This window comes from Erpetoichthys calabaricus, chromosome 3 (assembly GCF_900747795.2).
Source record: "Erpetoichthys calabaricus chromosome 3, fErpCal1.3, whole genome shotgun sequence".
Lineage (NCBI taxonomy): Eukaryota > Metazoa > Chordata > Cladistia > Polypteriformes > Polypteridae > Erpetoichthys > Erpetoichthys calabaricus.
In genome coordinates this window covers 79,354,242-79,377,974 of record NC_041396.2, presented here as the reverse complement: position 1 = coordinate 79,377,974, position 23,733 = coordinate 79,354,242, and the positions used below count along the sequence as shown (strand labels likewise).

Sequence of the window (23,733 nt, the reverse complement as noted above, 5' to 3'; positions counted from 1 at the left end):
ATTAACTCTCTCTGTAAGACCCACCTGTACCGCACATCTTGCACTGTCTCCGACTTCTTTTCAACATAGACTCTTCTCATTAAGCACGACAGTTTCACGATTTGTTTAGTGTCCCAATGGAAGGACCCTTAAACTCCCTAACTCACTTTTTATAATATTTTTTGTTAGACCTTTCTGCACCCTTTAGTAACAGGTCTTCCAATTACCCTAAAAACAAGTAGACATCGGCCACTCACCTGGTAGGGGACATCATCACTGTGGTACAGAAAATCTAGCCCTCCCTAGCTCTGCTTTTTTCTGCTTTCTTTGGGTTTATATGGCTACTCCCTATAGTGGAATTCCTGGCACCTTTCTGGGGTGGGTGGTCATTGTAGAAATGGGGTTCTTTTTATGATTTTTCTTCTTACACATTTCTGTTGAAATATTAATATGAGTCATTTATTTTTTATATATTCCAATAAATAATTGACCAAAAAATAGAATGCAAAGATTTTACCTTATTATAATTATTTCACCATAAATACCCCACCCTTTTGACGACACAGTAAGATAATGGCGTTTGTTCTTTTTTTGATAAGCTACACCTTGATTGCATTAATGACTGAAAACAAATAATTGTTAGTTCTGATAGAGCATATAAAGCAAAAAGAATATAGAAGGAATTCAATATGGAAATGTTTTTTACCATATAAGTTTAAAAAGATTTTTATTAAATTGACTCAATATCACAAACATAAAGAACTAAAAGAGAACGGGAATGAAACAATGGTTTTATAACTTCATCTTGCTGTAAAATCCTTTATTCTTCCTCACCTCAGGCTCCTGTGATGCTTATTCACAGGCAAGCTTGCCATCAAAACTAGAAAGAGCAATAGCGAAGGCTTGCACAGCACACATTGGATAGCTGTAGTCCAAAGTGAAGGTGTCCTCTGCTACTCGGCCAAACTGCATGACGATGTAATCCACTGCGAGAGACAGAGACACACGAGCAGAAAGTGAGTCATGTATTCCAATGTTTACCAGCAGAGGGCAGCTTCACACTTTACTTGAAGGTTCTTCTATCTGGAGGGCACTGATATTTTTTAGCTTGTAATGACAGTCAGTGTAGTCAGATGAATGAGAATGCAAACTAATGTACTTGTGGGAGGATTTCTGCGTTCTTCGTCATCTTGTTTTTCAAACCAAGCTGAATGCTTTCATTCTATTCTTTTTAAATTGTTACAATTGAGGTGTTGTATTATTTTCTAGATGTTCAAATTCTTTTGCTTTACAAATAACTTGTAGCATAGCAGATATTCTTAAGTTGCTTCAGAATACACAAAACAAATATGAGAAACATTAAAAAACCTGAAGTTGTTAAGATCCTTTGTTATAATTAGAAAAATGTAAACTTATGGCATGTAGACTTATCTTGCTAAACTGGAAGAATCCTAGCCCACCTCTTTCAAGTCAGTGGGTAACTGATGTTATATATTATTTGAAATTGGAAAAACTCAAATTCTTACTTAGTGGATCTGTTCAAAACTGTTTTTAAACCTGGCAGGATCTAATCAATAACATTTTAGAAAAAGCTTTTATATTGGGGAAAAGTATTCTCTTCCTTCTTTTCTTCTGTTAAAGTGGCTTTTGGCCTTCCTCTCTTTCTCTTGGGTGGGGGTTGAATTGACATTAGTTTTGGTAAGTTTGACTTGTTTCTATGGAGTGTTACTTTCTTTTAATAAATTCAATAAAATATTATATTAATAATAAAAAAAGAAAAATGTAAACTTCTGGTCATGGAAACTGTCTTCAGCCGACTTGGTGTTAGTGTGCAAAATGGTGATCACAGACCCTATCAACAGTTTTTATGACACTTACCATCTTTGCTATGGACAATCTGAAAATTCTTCACTGATGCGTGAGTCACTCTGCCTGAAAAGTTAAGCACGTAGGACTGAGTCTCATTATTCCATACAGGAGTCTTGTTGTGCAGCTCAATCATGTTGTCCATGTTTCTGTTCTGGTATCGAATTAGAAGGCCATCGTTATCCTAGTGGAGGGAATAGTGACAGGTAGTTTTAGATTATTGTTCTGAAGTAACTGAGTGGCTCATACAATGTGCCATCATAACAATTAATGTTTTGGGTTAACTGGCAATTCCAAATTGGCTTGCTGTAAGAGAGTGAGCCCTGAAATTCAATAATGCCCTGTCTAGGTTTGGTTCCAAACTTTTGCCCAATGCTGTAGAGATACACAATGGCTCTGTGTGATCCTGAACAAGATAATCAGGTTACAGAATGAATGATTGGACAGTAAATCTTCCTTAAGTGTCTGTAGCCATTTTATAGGTAATAACAATGTCAGTTTTCATTTATTCCTCTAAAAACAGGACAGCAAATAGCATTAGACACTGATCCATTGTCTTTCCTACTTTCTGCCCCTGTTAAATGTGTCTCACACAACAAATTTTGCCAGGTTCCTAATGATTACATTTTGCGATGCATTGAGAATGTTTTTGTTGTTCTTTATGTAGTATGTGGTATTAAATGATTACAACATCCAAATTTAAACCCATTAGCAGGTCTACAAACTGGCTGTGGCAATGGGATTTTGTTGTCAGAATGAAAACTCTAGCCAAACACCGTATGGACGCAAGTGATTTTGACAGAGCTGTTGTTTTCTTGAAGAAGAAGCTACTAAGCCATTCCCTTTCCTTCATTTACTTGCTCACTGAAGGAGCACATGGTTTATGTCTTCAAATTAAGCGATCTCATAGGATGTCTCCTATTCTGTGGGTAGGGTTGCACTACTCCATGGTAATGGTGTTAGGCTGAGATACACCATGAGTTGAATAAAAAAATATACAGAATAATGGAATCTTAGAAAAATTGGATCTTCAAAAATTAAAAGCACTCTGCAATACTACAACTCACATCAGATAAAAATTCCTAAACGGCATAACAATAATTACACTTTTATACTGATACCTCTTAAGTCTCAGTGAAATATAGCTGCTTCATGGTGGACAAGTCTGGTGGAACAGAAATTAAATCCTTGCAGTAAATATTTATCAATCCCCTTCACTATCAAACAGACAAAAACAGTATTTTCCTTCATTTGTTACTTAGTTTAGCATTCTTAACATCTTGATACAGTCTCTGAGGAATGTTACGGAAATTGTCTGAAATCACACAAAAAGAATCCACATAAATTGTCAAGAAGGAGTTACATACATTTCTGGGCCGAACAGGAACACGTTCACTTTCTTCATTCATGCCTGGAATAAGCACTGTCATTCTACGTGGCCCTTTGAATCCCAGTACATTTGTTTCCTTAAAGAATTGATTAAAAAAAGTAAAATTAAACAAAACAGTCAAAATGTCAGTGTCTATGATAAGTGGGATGGTAAGACTGTGGTCAGCAGATGAAGGCCTAAAAATCACCAGTTATTGGTTGAACCACAAGACACACTAGTGAGGGAAAAAAGCAACATCTCAGATTTAGAGCTTGAGGAATGGGATTTATTAGGCAAAAGGTTTCTAAGAAGCCACTGAAGATGTCAATCAGATATGCAAGCCTAAGGCAAGGTCTTTGGTCTTCTATAAAGAGAAGACTTGATAAAAGGTCTTAGAAGTGGTGGGAAAGAAAGAAGCAGATTTCTACCATACCAATATAAGGGCTTAGCATTGTTGAATTTGTAGAATCCATTTACTTGACTGATTTATACATACGTAAATAACAGCTGCTAGTTCCTGACGCACATTTGTCCACTCTGAGTTGGCTCTGTCGGGATTCACTCCATTATCAAACACAGTGAACTTTGTTCCCATTAAATTTGATCTGAAAAAGAAGCCATGCAATTTTTTTCTAGTCAGGGTTTTCCTACATTTTGTCAAATAGTAGGTAGCTCCAGATCCTCTTGGCTTTAGGTCTGAGTCACCAGGTATTCAAAGTCACACCCCACAAAAAATGGTTGCAGTATAAAGTATTTGACACTTAGCATTCATCTATGGTGCGCAGAATTGCACAGACTGGATGGACATCATTCAAATACACTGTAAGTGAACAGTCAAGACCCTACTTAGAAAGCACAGGGACTGTGCAATGCATTTGTAATCATTTATTCAAGACAGTTGATCATCCCTGAGTTAAGGTACGCAGCTGTATTTTTTTCTTTTTAAAAATTACAGCATTCAAAAATGTACTTTCGACAACATGAAATATAGGAGATTAAACACTGACATGTGTAAATTGTTGTATTGTTTGCAAAAGGCACAGCATCAGATTACTGATTTATTAAATTTATGGTCATTATTTTGAATGTTACAAATGGAAAGCTATAAATCAAATTTGCCATGGAATGACAAAAGCTGTGTGAGTCAGGTCATGATAACCTTGGGGCACTTGTACTGTTGCTACAGCACAACAAAGTTACCTAATAATTGCATTTGAATCATTGGCCTTTGTGTGACTGAGTGGTCAGCCTCATGAGCTTGTGACCTAACAGTCTATCCATCAATTAAACAATTCTCAAATTGAGTGGGATAGATGGAAATCATTTATACAATCAATATCAAATATTAATATTTTCAAACTGAGCATTCTTGATCAAGAGGGAAAGAAATCTTTATTTTTTGAATACGAATTCTCATGTAGATATTTCATATTTCTTATGTAAGACAAAATTTAGGCATGGGATTTGAGTGGGTGAGATGCTCTTATATAAAATGGCTGCTGTGACGTCCTAACTCTACATGTGTGCACAGATCTCCCATTAATAATCCCAACATAGTAAAAACAGCAACTAGTTGTGTGGATTTGATCATCATGCTAGTATATAACAATGCTGAAAAATGTAAAAAAAGAGCAAAATTATACTTTTGATGATGCAATTAATAAAAATAATTAGAATAGGAGTGGTACATATATTAAACAAATAATGAACAGAATTATAAGAGCGGCAATGGGTTAGTGGTTCTTCATCACAAGTCCAGTGTCCTGGATTTATATTTCACGCCAGGTCCCTCTTTGTGGAGTTTTAACATTTTCTCAGAGTTGGTCTAAGTTTCTTCTAGTTGCTCTACTTTTCCTCCACTATTCCCAAAGACACATGTTAGTTTGATTGTGGATAGCAAACTAGCCCTGTGTGAGTGAGAACAGGACCTAAAACAGACTGGCACTCTATCCAGAATGAGTTCTTGCCTTATTAACAATGCTGTTGTGATAGGCTTTAGCAGTAAGTGACCATGAATTGGGGCGGCACGGTGGAGCAGTGGGTAGCACTGCTGCCTCGCAGTTGGGAGACCTGGGGACCTGGGTTCGCTTCCCGGGTCCTCCCTGCGTGGAGTTTGCATGTTCTCCCCGTGTCTGAGTGGGTTTCCTCCGGGCACTCCGGTTTCCTCCCACAGTCCAAAGCCATGCAGGTTAGGTGGATTGGCGATTCTAAATTGGCCCTAGTGTGTGCTGTGTGTTTGTGTGTGTCCTGCGGTGGGTTGGCACTCCGCCCGGGATTGGTTCCTGCCTTGTGCCCTGTGTTGGCTGGGATTAGCTCCAGCAGACCCCCGTGACCCTGTGTTCGGATTCAGCGGGTTGGAAAATGGATGGATGGATGGATGACCATGAATTGGCTTAAGTAGCATTGAGAATGTTATTTTACTTATAATAGTGTGAAAAAATTCTGAAACACATGAACACTAACAGACATATCTTGGCATACAGCTGTGATAATGATTTGATATTTGGGACTCACTATTGGTGATAGTTGCAAAAAGGCTTTGTAAGTCCAAGACATACAACATCACCTTTAATTAGAGGGTATGTGCTGAGAGAAGGAGAAACAGAGAGCGAGGTTGCTGTTGCACAAGAAGCCATTCTGCATCTGTCCGAAACCTTCAGGCAGTTTGACCATGCAACAACATTTAAAGAAGATCTTAACAAGTATTATTCAAAATTTGGTACCATTTCTGCCTTCTTTCTGATGTTTCCAACAGGAAAGTGCATAACTGCACAAGGCTTCTACCTTGCAGAATGAGGAGTTGTGTCCTTAGTACTACGTACACAGTAAAGGGACAAGATCATGTGATGTTACATCGAGTATATCCTTTTGTTCCATGCACAGCCTTTCAGAACAGGGTTATCTGGTTCAATTTTCCTAAAGGACAGATAATGTTCAACTGCTCAGTGGTATCTTGGGAACGGTCTCCAACAGAGAATGCTTGGATATGTCTGAGAAGCTAGATATAGTCACCACTACCTTGAAGAGAATGTGTGTGATCTGTATGGGCCACAGGACATAACTCAGCATTTTGTTTGTCTGAATGAAACAACAAATAATGCAGATGCTGTTGTTTTACTTGTTATTGAAACCTGACGTCTGACCCTGTTCTGAAACTTTCAACAGCTTTGGACTAACATGTCACTTGTCAGTGGTCAAGAGGCATGGTAACCTTGTTTCCTTTGATTAAGGAGGTTTCAGAATGTTATGCTGCATCATTGGTTCTTTGAGTAGTTCTGTATGCTACTGTTCATGCAAACTGAATACAATGTTTTACATTTTTTTCACACAATGTATAAACATGGTCCTAGTGACTACTGTTCATTACAAAACATTTAATGCTGATATTGAAATACTAAGGTGAAACATTTCACTCCTTATGTCCTGTACTCTCTTTCCCTTTACTGCATCTACACTGGCAGGTCACAGACTTACCTTAACTTGCCAATAAAATTATGCCCATCCCTGGATAAGTCAGTTGGATCAATTGAAATCAGGTAATTGGATGTTGTACTCTTTTTCCGTTTTCTCCCAGCCAGTAGAAACACCTTGCAAGTATAAAAGAGGAATTCTGAATGGGTGATTTATTCTTGACTTAGCCTCTTGGGGTCACTTTGTATCCAAAACATGAGCCTCATTCTTAGATCACACAGAGGCTTTCCCTATTAAATTCTGATCACTACCTTTTTGTCATTGTCAAGGTGCAGATAGTATGTAGGATAAAGCCCTCTGTCCATGCCTTTCTTATCACGGGTGACTCGGCACTTGATGGTAACTCCCTGGGGTGCAGGCTGCAGCACAAACTCTTCCAGGTTCTCCACTTCAATAACAGGAGAAGGAGGACGTTCCTCCTGTTATGAGAAAAACATTTGTTTATATTTTATTCTTTACTGTTATCATCTGTCAGCAAATAGAAAATAGGCAGACAACAAAGGCAATTTCAGAAGGAATCAGGAGATAAGCATTTGTCAAAAAATTAGTCCAAAGGTATTACCCAAAAAGCAAAAAACCTAGCATCAAAACCCAACATAGAAATTGAAATTCCAAATCAAGAATTCCAACCTAAATCTACCACCAATGATCCATACAGTATAATGCATTTACACTTTGTTTTGGATGTATCCATAATTTTGAAGTTTATAACTCTAAAGTTTATACTGTCACACACGTGATATCTCAAATTATGCACTTTTAATCATCTATCACGGCAGCTGCTAACAAAATATTCAAAACATGGAGGTGCCACAGAGATCGAAAATGGCACTGTGTCAGCCACACTAACGTGCTCCTTAGTAATTAATGGAAAAAGAAAACTGTAAAAGAACATTAAAGGATTCCCATGCAACATACATAAATATCATACATAAATGCTTGGTACATTCTAATTTAAAAATGACCAAATTTAGCTTAATTATTTCCACATTGACTCCAGAAGATAAAAAACTGGGAAATAACCGCTTGCTTCATTAGGCTTGGAGTTCAATTAAAAAACAGAACTTGTCTGAAACAAAAACCTGCAGCCACAGGACCTCCCTAAGACTGAGTTTGAGAACCACTGGACTACAAAATGTAAATCGAGAACTGCATTTGAAATCTAAAGTAACATTGTTAGCTTACAGTGTCCTTTTTTGAGTCTGTTAAAACCAGATCTATTTTTTGGTAAAATAGTAGGGTCTGAGACATAGAGCACAATGATCTCTAAATAAAGGTATGCCACTGATCCCTGCCTGCATTGGGTATATATTGTGTTTTTTGGCCCTCAATAAAATTGAGTTTAACACCCCTGCTGTAGAGGAAATCTAACCAAAAGACATCAGTATTGTTTATTCCAATACACTTACAGCCCAGAACACTGCCTACCAGAGAATATGAATCTCCTTCAAGTTGTGATGCAAGCCCGGAAGAAGTATCACATGTGACACATCCAACCATCCAGGAAAGGAAGTCTCTTTTAGCACACAAGGGGTTTCAAAACAGTCATGGGGTCAGAAGTTCAATATAAAGTCAGGACAGATATTCAATTCTGACATACACACTAATATGTTCCTTTCTGTATGAAAGTAGTTGAATGGTCTCTGTACCCCTCAGATATCTACCCTTTGGGCAGGCTGCAACTGAGACTGACATTCCTGCTGCTTATCATTCATGTGCTGCGTTACATCAAGAGGCAAGAAGGGATCCTGTAGAAATTGGACTCTTCAGGGTGTTTTAGTAGCTGAAAGGTGGCAAGGCAGCGGACAGTGACTTTCTGCGGGAGATAATAGAACCCTACATGAATGTTGCCCAGATCCAATGGATTCTATAGGCTGGAGAACAACAAAGTCTACTATTTGGGTGTGTGCAGAATTTTAGTTTCAGGTGAGACAAACAGATGAGATAATCTATTAAACTAATAATTGTTTGATATCTTAGTAGAAGTTGGGCGGAAATATGCATGTTTTATTGTTATTGCTAGCTCACATCATTAATTATACCTTGTATCTGTATGTTTCTGTGGTGTACGTATGTGCAAAGTGATGGGTTAACTTTAATTACAGATACTGAGACAAGACATTCTAACCTTGTAACAGCGCTGACCCACAGCATTTGAATGCCAACAGCACACTTAGTTTATTGGCAAGAGTAAACAAAATTCCCAAGTGAACATCTAGCTTGTTCAGTTGCCCCTTCTGGTCTTAGTGAAGCGAAAGTGTCGCTGAAAATGTTTTCTCAGCACTTCAATAAATCTTTATTTTATCTTTTTCTCTTCAATGGAACATGAACATTCATTTGTAGTTCTACCAGTCAGATGGGAATATTTGGGTAATCACGTAGTATCAGTCAGCCAGGTGTAGAGTGTGCATACATGTGGTAAGTGAGAGTAGAAATCTAGGCAGCAGGCCTTTAAAGATCATGTGCTGCGAATGAATAACTGATTTTGTGAATAAACTCCATGTATTACTACTATTACTCTGTTTCTTGGTGCAAAGAGAATTGTCTGTTAACATCGGCAAAACCAAGAAACTAGTTATAGACTTTCGCCATACCAAACAGCCTCTATGTTCGGTCACTTTTCAAGGAGTGGATGTAGATTGGTTCACATCAACGTCAAGTTGGACTAGTCTCGGAACACAGAGGAACTATATAACAATGGGCAGACCTTCTCTTTTTCCTTAGGAGACTGTGTTCTTTTAATGTGGGTACTAACATTCTTTACAAACTGGTCAGAAGTATTCATTTCTTTCTTTTCTAAATTGTCATCCTTTTTAGTCATTTTGGTGTGTTCAGACAATGGTGTGTGTATACGTATATATTTATTTATCTGTCTATCTATCTATCTATTTATGTATTTATTTCTTTAAAGAGCTTCTGTGAAAAGTCAAATTTTCCCCCTGGGACAAATAAAGTTTCTTTCTTTCTTTTCTTTCTTTCTTTCTTCTTCTTTCTTTCTTTCTTTCTTTCTTCTCTTTCTTTCTTTCTTTCTTTCTTCTTTCTTTCTTTCTTTTCATCTGTCTATCACAATGGGTAGATACATTGAACTCCACTGCATTTCCCTAGCTCATGTCTGGTAAAGCTCATGTCTTCCAAGAAATATGAACACAAATTACTTTTTTTCCTTTTTTTTCCTTTGCCTTTTTTCTTTGCAGTTTTGTGGGTAGCTTCAGAATTCTCATCATCACTTTTCTCCTCTTCAGCTTTGGCAGAACCTGTTGCAATTAAAAAAAGTGGAAAATGAATGATCTGATGTGACCGTGTGCACCCAAAGTGAAAAGAAACAGTCTCTAGACACAAAGATTAAGAGCAGCTTTTTGGGAAAACAGACACACAGGTTCATAGTCAACCTGAATATTTTCTGGAATGGTAGTTAACTCATACCTCGAAGTGGACTGAAATAATTCTCTTATAGTCAAGTGTATTCTGCAGTGACAAGTTATTAATGTCCTGAACTATTAATGTCCTGAAAGAGACCAAATTTGAACTATACTTTCAAACTGTTTAGAAAATCTTGTGCATTCTCTTAGCTATTAAACCAAAAAGAGACATAATATATTATTAGCAACATTATATTAGTAACACCAACAATAATATAATTTTTGGAGATTTCTTATGATTCTTCCTTAGAGACTTAACTGATAAGTGGTATTTTTCAAGTCAAAGTTATTTCTTCACAAGCATGGTATATAATAATTTGCCAAATGAACATGCATTCTAAAGTGAAACATATTTTACCACTTACATCCATTTTTCAAGCCAAAAATGTTGTTGTGTATTGATCTGTGTCTTGAAGTTACACACATATTGCAAAACAGTGTATGTCTATACACTAATAGATGGACAGAGTGTTAGGTCTATGTTGTTTTCAGAAAAATGAAAAGGCAAAACATTGTTGTGAGATTCAGCCATTTTCAAAGGAGACTGGCTGTGCACTTCACTTCACTGCTCATCTTCTTCTGCAGCACCCTTCTGGGCCAGAAGTGTAGATTCACCTTTGAAAGTCACTGTCAGATGTCGTTATTGACACTGAATATTGATAACCAGATGTGATTTGTTGTACCTGTTCCATAAACAACTAGACAATAACAACCAAAAAAGCAATACTTTTGATCACTTATATTCTTTCTTTGAGCGGAAGCTTATTTAATTATTTCACAAAGATATTGCCTGCTGCCACAGGACTGATAATGCGTGTGTGTGCATCAGTAAGAGGTATATTGAGCATGTGCGTACCATGCAATCAAGTGAAGTGATTGAACTGAACAGAGGTTACAGGAATCCATCCATTCATCCATCCATCTGTCTTCCTAACCCGCTTATCCAGGGCAGGGTCACAGGGCAGCGAGCATCGGGTACAAGGCTGTTTAGACTGCCAGTTCCACATACACACACAAAATTAGCAATGCAAATTCACATAAGTTTCATTAGGTTGAAGATCAATATGTTTAGTACCAATGTTTTAACTTAGGCAGAGCGGTAATGCAGGTTATTCTTTCCTCACAGCATCAGGATCTGCATTGAGTTTGCATGGTCTCCTCATGTATTTCCAGGTAGATTGGTTATCAGTTAGTTTCAGTGAATTTACTCACTCAAAAATGTTGTCCTTTTATTACTGTATCCACAGCAATTCATCATGCATGAAAAAAATTGGTAATTGGTATGTAGTGCTTCGATCTGTTCTCACACTTTGCCCCATTCATTTCCATATACAGGGTGGTCCAGATCTAACAATGCAATTATTGCATTGCATTAAAAGTTGCATAGTTAGATCTGGACCACACTATATATATATATATATATTTTTTTTATTGTATGTGTGCACAACACACTGATGAAAGTGCCATGCAGGTGGCAAGCAAAGAGGCGTGCAAGAAACTTACCTTTATCTTTAAAGTGCAAAGAATCTGTGATAAAATTAAATATCTTGCCCACACTGGCGCATTATATTGTAGGCTAAGTGGCACGGTGTAAAAGCTTAAAAAATTACCAAATACGTCCATTTTTCAAGCCAAGATAGTTGTCTTGTGACTACAAACACATTGCATAATAGACTGTTATTTTTAACAACAAAACACCAATATTATGAAAGAAGAGCAGCTGTGTTCAATAGCTCAGCACTTAAGTCTTCTGCAAAAACTTTTCAACAACCTTGGGGAATGGTTTCATCTTGATAGACCAAGTCACAGTAAACCCTTTGTACCACGTGGTTTATTTTATTTTGATTCACTTCTATATTTACGTGAGAACTCACACAAGCAAGTACAAAAATTATCTTTACCATGAGATGTAGTGAGAAGTTGGAAAAAGATCACAATATGCAATATACAATCTTGCCTGAAGAAGGGCCCTGAGTTGCCTCGAAAGCTTGCATATTGTAATCTTTTTAGTTAGCAAATAAAAGGTGTCATTTTGCTTGACTTCTCACTACATCCATAATGGCTAACACGGTACAACACCCTAGTACTCCTTACCATGAGAAAAATAGTACCAGGGATATGCGATAAAACGATTATTTCTGGACCCCTTTTGTTGTCACAAACATGCACTGGAGACCTGGAAAGTGCAGATCAATACTCAACAACTGTCCTGGCTTGAAAAACTAACGTATTTGCTACGTTTTTAAGCTTTTGCTCTGTACCCAATACTCTTCATTGTAAAGCACCAATTTCGCCTGACAAATGCATATACACCATATTTATGAAGAAATAACTTTGACTTGAAAAATACCAAATTTAACATAATGTAACATAACATGACATTTTCAATCCATTAAATCCAGTTCAGCGTTGCAGGGAAGTGGAGCTTATTCTGTTAGCTCTAGGCATCAACCAACTCAATTTCAAATTACACATGTCTTTAGGATTAAGAAGGAAAATAAGAATTCAGTAATGATGCACGCACTTGCTTTTAAATGTCAGGTTTAGCTGGATTCTAATCCACACCCCACCAGGGATCATCTACCTAGTTTCACAATAGCAGTATGAGATGACAAACCTTTCTTTTTGCCTTTCTTTTCCTTGCTTTCACCTGCCGTCTGGAACATGGATGCTGATTTGGCTGTGCATTTCTTTTTGGATTTGTCCTTTTTGGATTCACTTTCACTGTCCTCCTCATCGGTCTGGCGTTCTTCTAGAGATGTGGAGTATATATGAGTCAGTTTCAACTTGTGTTAGTCAGTGAAAATACAAGGAATTGTCAAGAAGCCTGCAAGCAGTGGGAAGAATAGGAGAGGAGGAGGAATATGGGACAACATTGTACAATTTACTGTGTTCATCTAGCAAGCTACAAATCACAGTTCCCCTATAAAAAGACCATTTTTTTTCTGTTTGCGATGCCCTCTCACTAGCTTTGCTCCAAAGGCTCTTTGTCTTGTGACTGCAATAGTCTTCTTTCAAGTGGAATGTACCACTTTTTCTTTCAAACTCACCTTTTTTTTTCACTTTCCCATCAGCTTTATTTCCATTGACCTGAAACATGGAAGCAGGTTCTTTCTTTTTGCCCTTTGGTGCCTTTGTTTTTGCCTCTGTGTCATTTGAGTCACCTATAAGAGAAAGCAAAGTAAGAAAACCATGAGTGGCACCGCAGCTACTTACAATGATACTCTTCGGTGTTGTGTCTTTGCACAAATTCAGATGGTTAAAAGCAGGTGTCATCTTCTTTTATTCAATATAACATGAACAAGAATTGGACATTCCACAAACAAAAGAAACCCCACAGCTCCTGGTTATTGGTCTCAATCTCATCTCATTTAATCTAAAACTTGTCTGATGCAGTCTCCTGCAATTTCCACTTATATCTCGTCCTTGACCTTTTACCTTTACAAAAAAATTCTACATTGCTTAAACTTAACCTTTCCTTATATTCTATACAGCACTGATAAGTAAATAGACATTTCTATAATCACTATATTTAACATAACCCCAAACATATTTCAGTTATATACATTTTAAAATATTTCATGCAATCTTCTTCTTCTTCTTTATCTTTATCATCTTGTAAAGTGCTGTAATGCTTCTTTATCCCCATATGATTTGTAAGTCTATTAATTATCTCCTTTTCTCTTCTTGACTGGCTATTAAGCTTAATTGTGGTCTTAACTGCTGGTTTGAATTGATATGTATTTTCCCTTATTACTGTATTGTCATATTACTTACCACTCATTTAAAATTAGTTTTTTTAAACACATATTTAATTTCTTTTTTCCTAAAGGTAATTCTAAATCTACTTTAGCTTTATTCAGCACCCTTTGTGCCAAATTATCAGTAATTTAATTTCCCTGTATCCCTTTATGCCCTGAAACCCATATTAATTATACTTACACCTTATTCAAATAAATAATAATAATTCACTCAATTTATATTGTACTTCTAGTATCGAGTTATCTCTTTTAGCTAATTTCCCAGACTCTAAAGCAAACAAGGATGTAACGAATCAGTTAAAATAGCTACTTTTCTGAAATTTTATTTCAATTATTCAATCAAGAGCCAAATACATTTCTGTCATTTCAGCTGAAAAAAATAATTTATCTGATACCCTGATATTAATTTCTTAAAATGTTTCATCTAAAATGCCGATGCTACTCGATTTTTTCCAGGTTCCTAGAACCATCTGTATATATTTGAATGTACAGTACTCCTTATGGTGCCTGTCTAAATATTCAAGTATGATATATTTTTGACTTATTATTCAATTTGTATGTTTTACTTCTTGAGTTAAATTAAATTTAATATCTGGCATAACTAAATACCATGGTGGCCACACTGAAATTGTGTTATTTGTTAGCGAGTATTCCTGTAGTACTAATGATATCACCCTTTTATTACAAGACTCATGCTTTGTTTTCCCATACTGATATTCCCAGCAGTATTTCAAAATTTCAGCAATTAGATGATTACTGTTTTGCTTTAAATAAACCCAATAGTTCAGGTCATAAAAAACATCTTCAAAGGTTTAATGGCATTTCTCCTACCTCTACCAGCAGTGTATTAGTAGCAGTAGATGGAAATGCGGCTAAACAGATTCTAAGTGCCCTGATTGTGACAACAAATCTGAGGCTGCTTGACCTCCATAATCCAATATAGGTCTAGTTATGGAAGTACACATTTTAAATAGTACTGGTCTATCAGCCCCCCATAACTGTCCAGACACACATCTCATAAGATTAAGTTTAATGCTACATTTGCTTATAATCTCTTGAATATGTATTTTCCAATTAAATTTATTATCAAATATCATTCCCAAAAGTCTAAATTCATTCTTCCGTTCTATTGGAAAGTTATACAGAAGCAAGGATTTACTTTTATTAATTTTTCTTAATGAGAAACAAACTTCCACTGTTTTTGCAACTGAAAATTTAAAACCCAATAATTGGCCCGTAATTCAGCATTTGAGACTGCACTTTGTACGTTCTGAAGGAGGTATTCAAAGTTTCTTCCTCTCTTTCAAATAGCCCCATCATCTGCAAACAGAGATATATTTACATCTGATATCATACTAGGTAGATTATTTATCATTAAATTAAATAAAATTGGACTAACAACATTACCTTGTGGTGTGCCATTTTCTATTCTCATTTCGACTGATGTTTCATTGCCTACCCTTACTTGAAAGCTCCATTAAGATAAAAAGTCCCTTAACTACCAGTATATTCTCCCCTTCGATCATAATTTGTATATTTTAATTAATAACTCATCTCTCCATAACATGTCATATGCCTTTTCTATATTTGAAAATACTTCAACAACTGTCTCTTTATTACTTAAGGCCTTCTCTATTTCAGTTTCCAGTCTTAAAACATGATCAGTTGTACTGTTGCCTTCTTTCAATCCACTGTAATCAATGCCTGTTTCTCCAAAAAAAAAATACTGTAATCTCTTATTAATCATTCTTTCTGTCAGTTTACTAAAATATGACAGAAGTGCTATAGCTCTATATGAATCAGGAGAATTTGGATCCTTCCCTGGTTTCTGTATCGGTAATACTACTGATTTTTGGTATCTGACCTCTTATCCAAATCATATTAAACAAATCTAACACTATTTCAACTACCTTGGCACTTAAAATTTTGAAATATATGTTATAAGTACAGTATTATCTAATCCAGAAGCTGTAATTTTTTCCTTTAGAAATTGCCAATTTTAATTCTACTAAAGTATACTTGTCTTTCACATAATTATCATCTTCAGACTAATCCTTCAAAATCCAATTAAACTTCATAGTCTACTGATTTCTAACCTCTTTAAACTGATCATTCAAATTTTCATCTCCAGCAGCTTTTCTAAAAGTTTCTGCTAGTATATTTGCTTTATTCAAATCCCTATCTATATACCCAAATTCAGTTTTTAGGCAATTTGCTTTCTTACATGGGTATTTACCATTCATTCTTTTTATTTTGTCCTGTACCTCTTTAATTAGAGTAACTTTGTTTAGTGTTGAACAATAATTTCTACAATACTCTTTTTTTGTTTATTTAGTGGTTTTCCTGCTCTTTGCTACTTGCCGTTTATAATGTATTAAACTAGCTTTCCTTAACCTTCTGAGTGCTCTATTTCTTTTGTGAATTATCTTATTACACTCACGAGTCCACCATTTTTGACCATACATGCTTTATTTTGTTACTTGGAATACATTTAACAGTCGCCTCATTTATTATACAAACTAACTGAACATTAAAATTCATTGATATTATCTGAAATGATCGATTGTTCAGCTAATTCATCACAAAATTTCTTAATGTTTTCCACTTAGCTTTATTAAAATTAAACCTTGTTATCCTATCCATATTATGAGTTTTACTTATTTTATCTATTTTAATTATTATCAGGAAGTGATCACTCCCCATTGTTGCCCTAATCTATCTCCCAAGCACACCACACAGACCACCTACTAGACACAAACATCAAATCCAAACAACTATACACATTTCTATGGCTATCATATCAGGTCCCTCTACTATCATTTAGGCATACAAGATTTACATCATCTAGCAGCTGTTGTAGACTCTCTCCATTTTTATCTGTATTTTTACTACCCCACAGTACATTATGAGAATTGAAGTCTCCACATATCATAATTGGATAACGTACATTTACAAACAGCTTTTCTAATTCTAATAGTTTAAACAGGTGAGAGAATATTATTATGTTGTGCTATGTATTGGTGATCTTGTGCCTTGTGGGTTTTGCATGGAATACGCCACCTTTTAGCTTTGACTTTTTTTCTTTGGCTTCTCCCGATGTACCACTTGCATCTTTGGCTATTTTCTTCTTTGTTTTCTTTGTTGGGGTGTTGTCTTCATGCTCTTCTTCATCCTCTTCAGAATCTGAATGTAAAGAATATCATAAAAAAATTAAAATGAATGATATTGAACTATGTAAATAAAAATATAACAAGCTGGTTAAGTTTGCTAACAACACTAAACAAGATACTGTATAGCAGATCAGTTAAAGTCAGCACAATCAAATGGACATAGACAGATGTCAGACATGGGCATATATTTAGCAAATGAGATAAAAAAAAATAATCTTTACAAAGAATATGTGCATGGCCTACTAATATGATGTCTTCTTCATCAGAGGTGTTCCAGTTAGATATCTGACACCATTGCACTCTCTGAAGGAAGGTTTTTCTTTCACATGCAGTACTTGCCTTTCTTCTTCCTTGACGTCAGTTTCAACTTCTTCTTGTGTTCTTTCTCTGTTGTTTCTTCCTTTTCTTTGTCAGTTTTCTTTTTCTTTACTTTCTTGACATCTGTGTGTTGTTTGTACAAGAATTTTAAAAAAGGCAAATCAGTTTACAGACATGGAGCTCCTTATTTATGCTTACATTAATATAACTTATTAACAAAATGGAACTGCACAGGCAGGCTTCTTCATAGATACTGTCACCATGTCCTGCATAGCTGGACTGTTTTTAATATGCTGGATGAGACTTCAGCGGAGACCACAGGCTTTCTGTTTACTGGTAGAATTCTCCCACCTGATCCTGGGAGTTAAAGCAGGAGTTTACAGACTCAGTGCCACTATGGCTACTGATTTTTATTAGAAATCCTAACTCGGGCTATCATTGTCTGGTGGTCCAATGTTCAGCACTGACAGCAAACAGACACATGTCTATCTGTTCAATGCCCTCTCTTGATTGCCAATTATATTTAATAAAGATCACGATAAACAATTGCTGGTAACGTTTCAAGTTCAGTTTTGGCATCTTATTTTTTTTAAAACCATGAACTATTGTTCACCACAGAGTTATCTTTGTTTTGTCCATGATAAATTTAGTAACATTTTATAAATGTAGGCCCATATAGCAAGGCCTCTCTGGCAACAAAACTGTTATTCAGTGTTGACTCTTTATCCAATTTCAATAAAAGAAACAGTCTGCACTGGAGGGAGAGGTTAAATGGGACTGCAAGAAAAAAAGAATTGCTGTGAATGGTCCATACAGTACTTCTGTGTAAATTATACTTTATCAAAAAACTACTTGTGTAAAATTTTGTAATTCAATAGGCCTGGTCCCATGACTAAACAGAGCAGTCTCCAAAACTCCTGGCATAATAAATCAATTTCTATGGAAGTTGTCATTGGACAGTTTCTGAAGGATATGGAGAGAAGTACTGAAGCAAACTGGGAAAAAAAATCAGTAGGCCTGAAGACTGTAACAAGACAAACATGATGCCACTTGTCTGAAGAGGACAGGGCCATTTATCACTATAGATTATCACTATACATTGGTCTCTGTGTTCAGGGCAGATATCTTGGACACTGCTCATTCAAAAAATGTTGTATCTTTATATAGGATGCAATTATCCAGGAGTTCTATACAACACAAAAGATTGCACACTCTTCTGAAGAAGATTTAATTTTAAGAAAGAAAATCAGTTTTGATTTTCCACAGACACGCACACATATACTTGTACATATCATGCTACAGTCAACTTTTCTTGACATTTTGAACAGAGTCTGAAACAGAACTTAACTTCATAGTTAATTTTTGAGCCCATCAGCAGACTTCCATTTACATGGAAGTAAAAACCCAGAGATCAACTAAATGCACGGAAAATTCTGGAAGGGTAGAACTTGTGCAGTTTGAGATGTTGGCTAAATCTAGAAACTTCTAAAAAGAGTTTGTTTTACTTTTCTTAAAGATAACATAAAGCTCCATGTTTTATTCACAGTAAAAAATATGTTTTCCAGATCTTGTTAAACTTGCATTTCTATAATTGTATCAATCAAGTAAAAATCACACACTAACTAGAATAGAGATGTTCATAGTAATGTAATGTACAAGATGAGGTGTCACACTTCAAAATCTTTTAGGATCAACTATGGAGTGCTCCTTTTCTTGAAAATCTTATTGAAGTGGGTTTTTACTTCCATGTAAATGGAAGTCTGCTGATGGGCTCAAAAATTAACTATGAAGTGGCTGGCGTAATCTGTAGAACTTTTAAACAACCAGCACAAATCTACTCTCTATATATAAAATCCTAAGCCTAAAAGTGCGACGATTTTGTGCAACGATTTTATGTGACGTTTTTTGTCATGCTTTAAATCAGTCTTATTTTAAAACCTACATATGTTTGGTATCATTCTTTTCAGTATTTATTGAACTTTAATGTGATGCTGTTAGATTTTCAGATTCTTATTCCGTTTTTAAATTATAAACTAAAAAATATCACGAACTCACATCCCGCGAGACAAGACTTTGTGCCAAAGGATTTAACCACGCTCGGGGCCAGAAATAAAAGACAAAGAGTAGGACAGCTGCTGTACAGGCTTTTAAATGTCCAAAGCGGCACGCGAGATGGAGATCATGCAACACAGCAGCAAGCCAGCAGCTGATCGAGCAAAGAGGAGGTAAAAAAAACTGCATTTGTTTCCCATTGTATCACCGTTTAAGAGGGGGTTTCGGAGGAGCGACCGCGTCTCCTTGGGGTGCGTTCAGCCCCCCTCCTCACAAGTGGCTGGCGGGTAGCATAGGCCAGGGGGGTTGGCGAGCGAAGCGAGCAGGGAGTAACCCCCTTGTAACATTTAAAAAGAAAACCCATTTCAATTTTTATTTATGTCATGACATTACTTCTCAGAGATTTTTCAGGTAAGGAAGACAGAAGTTTCGAGGTGTAGTATTTATTTAAATAAAGAAGACAAAACTTTTGAGATAAAGACGTTATACTCACTAGTCATGACACTGGGGAGAAATGATGTGTTGCATGTTGATTAGCACATGTAAATAAGAATTTCACTGTACTCTGTACACGTGGCGATAGACTGACCCAAAAAAGCAATACTAATAAAGAAGGCATATACTGTAAATGTAAATGAAACAGAATGAGAGCTTAAATTTAATTCACAATGTTATCTGAGCAATATTTGTTAAATACTAAAGTACTTAAGGGATCAAACTTCTAATAAGAAATAAAAAGGAAATGCAAAAATAAAGTGGAATGACAGCAAGGTTCAGAGTTCTAAATTTTGTGAATTTCTGATGCTACAGAATGGTAGCATAAATTAGGTTTTTAACTAGATAAAGCCATGAATTAATGAGAGGAATTGACAACTAAACAAGAAAGAGGTTTTAACTAAAATCAGCAGCCATACTGGTCTCTAGAATAAAACTTAAAAACCCTTGATACAGAATATTCTGTCAGTCCTCATATGCAGACACATTGTGATAATTTTCTTCATTCTATGGCAGAATTTTCAGTATTTTTGCCATACTGGACATCTTTATAAGATACTTGCTGTAGGGAAAGTCATTGTTCTGCTTTATAAGATGTGATTCTGTGTCAAGATATGCATTTCTGTTTGTCTAATAATGTAGGCCATAAGTAGTTGCTTCTTAGAGATTATTATATGAGACAACTTTGAGACAAACAAGCTGCCCAAATAGTTATTGTATCCATTAGAAGAGCTCTTTGATGAGCACATTTCTAAAACTCAGCCCATTTCTTAAATGATGCTGTTTTAAAATATACTGATATATTTTCAAACAGAAGTCAAATGCTTAAAGTTCACTATTTTTCAAGTTAAGGGTATTTCTTCACAAGCATGGTACATGCTAATTTGCCAATATGTTTTAAAGTGAAACATTTTTTATAAATTTTAAAATACCTTGTCTGTTCTTGCAGCTTACAACGAGACTAATGGATACATGAGACCATAGGTGAATGAAAATGCCTCAAAACTTGCAAAATCTGTCCACTTTGAAGCAGAAAGTTTTAAGAAAATATGCCATCTGCATTTATGAGGAATCTTTGTGATAACAAAAGAAACTAGAAATAGTTATTTTATCACAGATGCCTGGTCCTAATATTCTTGAGGTAAGAATACATTTCCTGTTTGCTTGTCCACTCACAGCATCCATCGTGGGTGGAGATATGGCAGCCTGACATGCCCCCCTTTGCTAAGCGATATTCTGCTTATTATCCTTCTTCTGTTTTGTAATTGTATTTTTTCAACAGTTCTGTTCTGCCATGACTAGTAATAACAAACAGATGCATGCACACATCATATAACTATTTTTTACTAAACAGCACTTACTTTTCACCCATTACATTCTGATTCTGTGTTGTTCTTTTACATACTGTAGCCTACAGTGTGAGATTCACAATGAGTGGCAGCATAGTGAAAACAGCACATAAGAGTTTCAATGGACTTTGTACAAATAACAATCAGTCCAAAAATACACGGGGAGAACATGTAAAACTCATGCAGACTCAGGTGCTGCGAGTTAGGAATGACAGTTCTGTGCCACCTAAACAAGCCGGTATAAAAGGAGCTCTGTGAGCAGTGGCAGCACCGAAGGCTGCAGGTTGAGGGCGCAGACCACAGACAGTGAACGTTCTGAGCATGTGAAACATCACCTTCTTTGGAGGCTCTATGACCCGTACCTTGCATGACAGATTGCTACTACAGTTTGCATGTTTGGTATAAAAATGCCGATTATGATTATGCTTGTGATGCGCTGCCACTGACGAGGAGCCTTTGGGAAAGAGCAGCATATGAAGGGGTGAGCAGGGTGAGGTAGTAGCAGGTGTCACTGCATGGTGGAAGAGGCCACTGAAATAATGAAACAAGCTTCTGTATATTGAAAGAATATTAACAATCGCTAAGTGTGCCTTTTTCAGTTATTATTGCCTAGTTGTCTATAGGGCACAGACAGCAATTCAAATCTAGGCATCAACATCCAGCGTCAATAACAGCACTTGGTGAATTTTGCAATCCTGGCCCTAAAACATGCGGTAGAAGAAAACGGTTGACGGTATAAAGTCTATTCACCTTTTAAAATGGCTGAAAGTCACAAACATGTCCTGCTTTTTGCTTTTTTTCCTTCTTATAACAACAGGGATACGCTGTTTTTGCAATATGTGTGCAACCTCAAGGCATGGATCAATACTCAATAACATTTTTGGCTTGAGAAATTGAGATGTTTGGTAAGTTTTAAGGCTTTTTCATTCACATAACACAATTTTATGTGGCAAAACATTATATATCATGATTATGAAGAAATAACTTTGACTTGAAAAATACAGAACTTATCCTTTAACTGTCATGGGTGCATGAGAAAAGAGCCCATCTGTTATTATGAGGAAGAAAAATAACCAGGAGATGAAGCAGCAAAAGGAACAGACAAAATTGTAGCAAGGAACATCAGTATTTCTAAGGGGCAAGACAAAGCTTTTAGTTTGAACAAAAAGCAAGGATTTAGTGCTGAAAATGAGCAAACGTTAACTGAATTTCCTTTTTCTGAACCCGCTGAAGCCCGTGGGATGTCTACTAACGCCAGGCACTGCCATTTTATGCTCTGATGACATCATGCACTGCAGCAAATTGATCACATTGAAAAAAAAAAAAGTGGGTAACTATGACAAAACAAAATGGTGTCTTTCATAACTTCCAAAATAGTGACCAAACAAAAGGTTTATTTCATATGTTCAAAATAAAAATTAATTGCAAAGTTTTTGTATGAATCAGAATATAATGTTACAAAGCACTAGATTACAAAATTGACTTATGAAAACTGAAAAACAAAAACATTCAACCTTCAAAAATATTCTGAATTAATGTAATGGTTTGTGCCTCAATCACTCTCCCCAAGTTTGATCTAAAACATATTTAAATATTTTGGGTTCCACCAAGGATTTCTGGACAACACATATTTAAGTTTATTATTAATAACACGAAATTTCTAATGTTGCTATTTTATGCATGATGCTTTTTTTAGTCTATAATGAAAGTGAACTGGAAGAGTGAAAGCCATATCCAAATGCTTGTAGTATTAGTTCAAAATGTAATAGATTAGGTACTTTATTACTTTTCATCTGTTCTTCACATGGAATACTCTTTAACTAGTCCTTTAATTGAGAAAATACACATTTATTCTTCAAAAGTGAAAAGAGACCATGGGTGGCACAGTGGAGATTTGCATGTTCTCCCCGTGTCTGCATGGGTTTCTTCCGGGTGCTCCGGTTTCCTCCCACAGTCCAAAGACATGCAGGTTAGATGGATTGGCGATTATAAATTGGCCCTAGTGTGTGCTTGGTGTGTGTGTCCTGCGGTGGGTTGGCGCCCTGCCTGGGATTGGTTCCTGCCTTGTGCCCTGTGTTGGCTGGGATTGGCTCCAGCAGACCCCCGTGACCCTGTGTTTGGATTCAGCAGGTTGGAAGATGGATGGATGGATGAAAAGAGACCAAGGTGAATTTTGTCCCACGTCCCCCTACCCTCTAATAACACTCCTGCTCTACACAGTGCAGCTCTTACTCTCTACAGATGAACCTTGTTGGTCTTCTGGGAGCTGCTCATCACTCTTCTTAGCTTTGGTTTTTTTGGGTTTGGCCTCAGCTCCATTGCTCTGCCCTTCACTGGCCTCCTGTCTCTTTTTCTTTGGCTTCTGCTTCATCACATCCCTGAAGATACAGACATTATTACTGCAATTATATCAGATGCTACAGTAAACGCATATAAAAGACCACAGAGGCTGCGACACCTAAACATACTGTTTAAATAAGCAAT

At 36.3% G+C, this 23,733-nt stretch overlaps 2 protein-coding genes across 6 annotated transcripts in view; both read right to left on the bottom strand.

The window, feature by feature from the left end:
• Positions 1-689: 689 nt before the first annotated feature.
• tulp1a (TUB like protein 1a) lies at positions 690-17,045 on the bottom strand. The gene is made up of 10 exons (XM_051924691.1): positions 16,926-17,045; positions 13,155-13,268; positions 12,722-12,856; positions 9,844-9,939; positions 6,937-7,106; positions 6,689-6,801; positions 3,711-3,819; positions 3,213-3,311; positions 1,858-2,029; positions 690-965 (listed from the first exon to the last, which is right to left on the bottom strand). Exons 2-10 carry the CDS (start codon positions 13,201-13,203, stop codon positions 832-834), a joined length of 1,077 nt encoding a protein of 358 aa, XP_051780651.1. The 5' UTR covers positions 13,204-13,268; positions 16,926-17,045; the 3' UTR covers positions 690-831.
• A 280-nt stretch (positions 17,046-17,325) lies between these two features.
• Positions 17,326-23,733, bottom strand: part of LOC114648129 (nucleolar RNA helicase 2-like) — a 48,992-nt gene continuing 42,584 nt past the window's right edge. For 2 of the 5 annotated variants that reach the window (XM_051924593.1, XM_051924595.1), the window contains 2 exons: positions 23,482-23,614; positions 17,326-17,476 (listed from right to left, as the gene is read on the bottom strand). In XM_051924593.1, the coding sequence (XP_051780553.1) occupies positions 17,358-17,476; positions 23,482-23,614 (252 nt within the window). In that variant the 3' untranslated portion in view covers positions 17,326-17,357. Of the gene's footprint in view, positions 17,477-23,481; positions 23,628-23,733 lie in introns of all 5 variants that reach the window. The other 3 variants (XM_051924594.1, XM_051924596.1, XR_007934428.1) reach the window with 2 other exon arrangements.